General features: G+C 37.7%; 1 protein-coding gene across 1 annotated transcript in view; it reads left to right on the forward strand.

Moving 5' to 3' along the window:
* LOC106870898 (cilia and flagella-associated protein 47) overlaps positions 1 to 3,586 on the forward strand; it is a 195,878-nt gene that overhangs the window by 128,300 nt on the left and 63,992 nt on the right. Inside the window, exon 38 of the mRNA XM_014917133.2 lies at positions 2,650 to 2,784. Within this exon, the coding sequence (XP_014772619.1) occupies positions 2,650 to 2,784 (135 nt within the window). The remainder of the gene's footprint in view (positions 1 to 2,649; positions 2,785 to 3,586) is intronic.

The raw sequence follows: 3,586 nt of genomic DNA on the forward strand, positions 1-3,586 counted from the left end.
TGTTCACTCTTTCTAATTGCTAGTCATCACTACTTCTCCTCTGAGTTATTTTGAATGGTATGCATCCATCATTTCTATTTTCCCTCAACTCATATTTACCACGGACCAGTCCTTCATCCTTGTTCTACATTCAACCGTCCCCACACTCTTACAATCTTTACCCAACTACCCTTCTTCATCCCATACTCTCTTCTATTCACCTTATTGTACTTTGAGGTTACATTCTAACACCTCATCACTACCATCTTTATCTCAGTTTCTAGCTCCACCCCCAACTATCCCCAACCACCCTTATATAATGTGGGGTAACCATGTATCATCTCTACATCAACAAATCTAGTCCTTTTTTTTCTTATTATACCTAGCATAAAGTTACCTCCCTCTATGCTGGGGAATTCTGTAGTCTTGTGAGTTACATGGCAACTTTGCATGTGCTGGTTCCACAAAAATTGCATCTGCCACATTCTATAAAGTAACTGGCGTTAGAAAAGACATCCAGCTATAGAAACCTTGCCAAAACTGAGACACTGGAGAAATACATGGTCCCCTGCTTCTGATACATTTCAGTGATTTTTTAACACCATACACTTACACAAGATACTTTCTCTAGATGAATACCAAAGTTTCTTGGCTATCAACAGCAAATCTGACTTAAATATGATATACGGATTGCTGTTTTGAACTAATATTGCTTCCATAACTAATAAAGAATTTTTATTTAGCTTGCTGGCTAATTGCAACACCAGTGATTTGTTAATCACTCTTTTTCTATATCAGTAGTGGTCAAATTTGTCTTAGCACACAGTTATTAATAGATGATTGCTACTGATGATGCTGCAAAGAAATCAGGAATGCAATTCCACCACCCACGCTAGACACTTTTCTTCCAATACTGATATATTTCTGTCTATTCTAACACTACACATCGATATGAGATGCTTTATCAAGACAAACACCAGTGTCCAGGTTTTCAACAGTATACATGCATTGAGTATGATATGCAGAATGATATATATTGCAGCTCTAAGAGGTTTTAACTCCTATTTCTAACAATGTACGTGCTACTCTGCACCATCAGTCACAATTAACAACAACTGAGTTTTTCCATTTTGGTTTTATATTGCATATAGCTGCCTTCGTTATTTCATATATATGGTTAGGGCAGCGGACTCACAGTTCGAGGAATGCGGTTTTGATTCCCAGGCCGGGCGTTGTGTGTGTTTATTGAGCGAAAACACCTAAAAAGCTCCACAAGGCTCCGCCCCAACTTTCTGTCACTCTTTCTTCCTGTTTCTTGAGTAATGCTGTGACGGACTGGTGTACCGTCCAGCTGGGGGAACACATATGCCATAGAAACCAGGAAACTGGGCCCATGAGCCTGGATAGGCTTTAAAAGGGCACATAAATAAACAATATATATATATATATATATATATATATATATATATATTACAAACAAGAGAGTAAATTTCAAATGCAATATCACTGTGAAACCAGCAGTGAAGGATTGGGTATTTACCCTTGGAAGATAGAAAAAAAAATGATGCTAATTGTTGTTGGGGGATGTTTAGATTAATGGTTTAGAGCACTCAGCTAGTCTCTGAGGGGTACCTCATTGCCACCTGTTGGCAACTTTTACGTGTCTTCTAAGGTAAATACCCAAATTTTCTTTACTGCTTTCACAGTTGTACTGTGGGTGAAATTTACTTTCTTGTCTGTAAAATACCAACACATTCAGCTTTTCCAAAGTTAGTTTATTATATATATATACATATATATGTTTATGTGTGCATGAGTGTATATACACACACAAAGTATGGGGGTTCAGTTCACAAGTGATCTAAACGATTAGCTATGCTAGGTAACGGATTACTAGGGCTTCAAGGTTATAGCCAAGATGGTAGTTATGGAGCCATTGCAAATTTCCTAGGTTATATATATATATATATATATATATATATATATATATATATATATATATAATTGAATAAGATAGAGTCAACAAGAAGTACAGTTTGACAGTTATTTGATAATCACTACATGTTTCCATACAACATAGATATATATCATCATCATAATCATCATCATCATCATCATTTAACATCTGTTGTCCCTGCTGGCATGGGTTGGACAGTTTGACGCTAGCTGGTAAGCTGGGGAGCTGCACCAGACCCCAGTCAAATTTAGCATGGTTTCTACAGCTGGATGCCCTTCCTAACACCAACCACATTACAAAATGTGTTGGATGCTTCTATGTGGTAATCACAGGTGTTTTTACATGGTGCTGCATGAGTGCTTTTATGTGGCACCGATACAAGTGCTTCATGCCACCAAAAGGATCGATCTTAACACTCCTGCTGCAGAGTGCGGATCTTCTTGAGTATGGCGAGTGACCAGGTATCTCGGTCCTTTGTTATCTCACCAGAAAGGTTCAGCATCCTGAGGTCATCTTCAGGACTTTGTCCCTTGTCTTCTTGAGTCTCCCACTTCCACATTGAGAGATCAGCTCTTCTTTATGGAACTGTCGGCTTCCATCTGCATCACATGACATGTATATATATATATATATATATATATATGTATGAATGTATGTGTGTATGTATAGATATGTTGTCATAAGTGTTTTTATTGTTCTCACTCTCTTCACAGGCGGTGGACATAGCAAACCCCAACCCGATCAACATGATACTCTTTTGTTCTTTTCTCTTCCACATTCTACCACAATACTGCCCCAAATCTACATTGGAATTTAAAGGAAAGCTACATGAATCAATCACTAAATTGGTAAGCTTTACTAAAATCATTTATTACCCCATTCCTTTGATCATTTATGAAGATTATATTAGAACATTTTTTTGAACGGTAAATGATGAAGTATATATATATATATATATATATTGTTACGAACGCCCGCACGCGAAGCACTTCCTTAACACCGAAGAGGGGACTCGCGCACGCGCGAACGTTCAACACTCAGTGAGCCAGCAAATTCGTCTGTCGGTCACCTGACCGCGATAATAAAGCCCCGGCTGGAGCACGTAACGAAGAACAACACAGGCAAATAGGACGGGGAGGAAGAAACAACACGAAGACCATGCGTTGGGTAACCTTTTCTTTTTACATACATAACATCACAGAATACATTTCAAAACATTACAATAGAGCATTACATAATAACAATTCCAATACATGGCATAACAGTTCAATAACGTTGACAAAGTTTCCAAACAATTACAAGCTTTTCAATAATTTTTACATCGCAAAGTTTGTGTCTCAAGTTTCATTTGACAACAAAGTTCTTCTGCTTCTTTCTTTTGTATTTCTTTTCTTTTCCTTTCTTTTAGAAGCATTTAACAACACAGTTAACAACTCAGAGTTCTTTTTCTCTAAAATAATATAAAAGTATTTACCACAACGAAGTTTGTTTCCTTCAGGTCTGCTACTTCCACTGACCAAGGCAGTCTGCCACTACAATTCCGTCTCTCTGGGACTCTATGCGTTTCTGCTGACCATAACTTTCTCTGTCAGACTTATAATTCTTCTTTCTTCATCTCTGTACAACTGCTTCATCTCCACGGGCAAACTT

The sequence above is a fragment of the Octopus bimaculoides genome, chromosome 4 (assembly GCF_001194135.2).
Source record: "Octopus bimaculoides isolate UCB-OBI-ISO-001 chromosome 4, ASM119413v2, whole genome shotgun sequence".
Taxonomy (NCBI): Eukaryota; Metazoa; Mollusca; class Cephalopoda; order Octopoda; family Octopodidae; genus Octopus; species Octopus bimaculoides.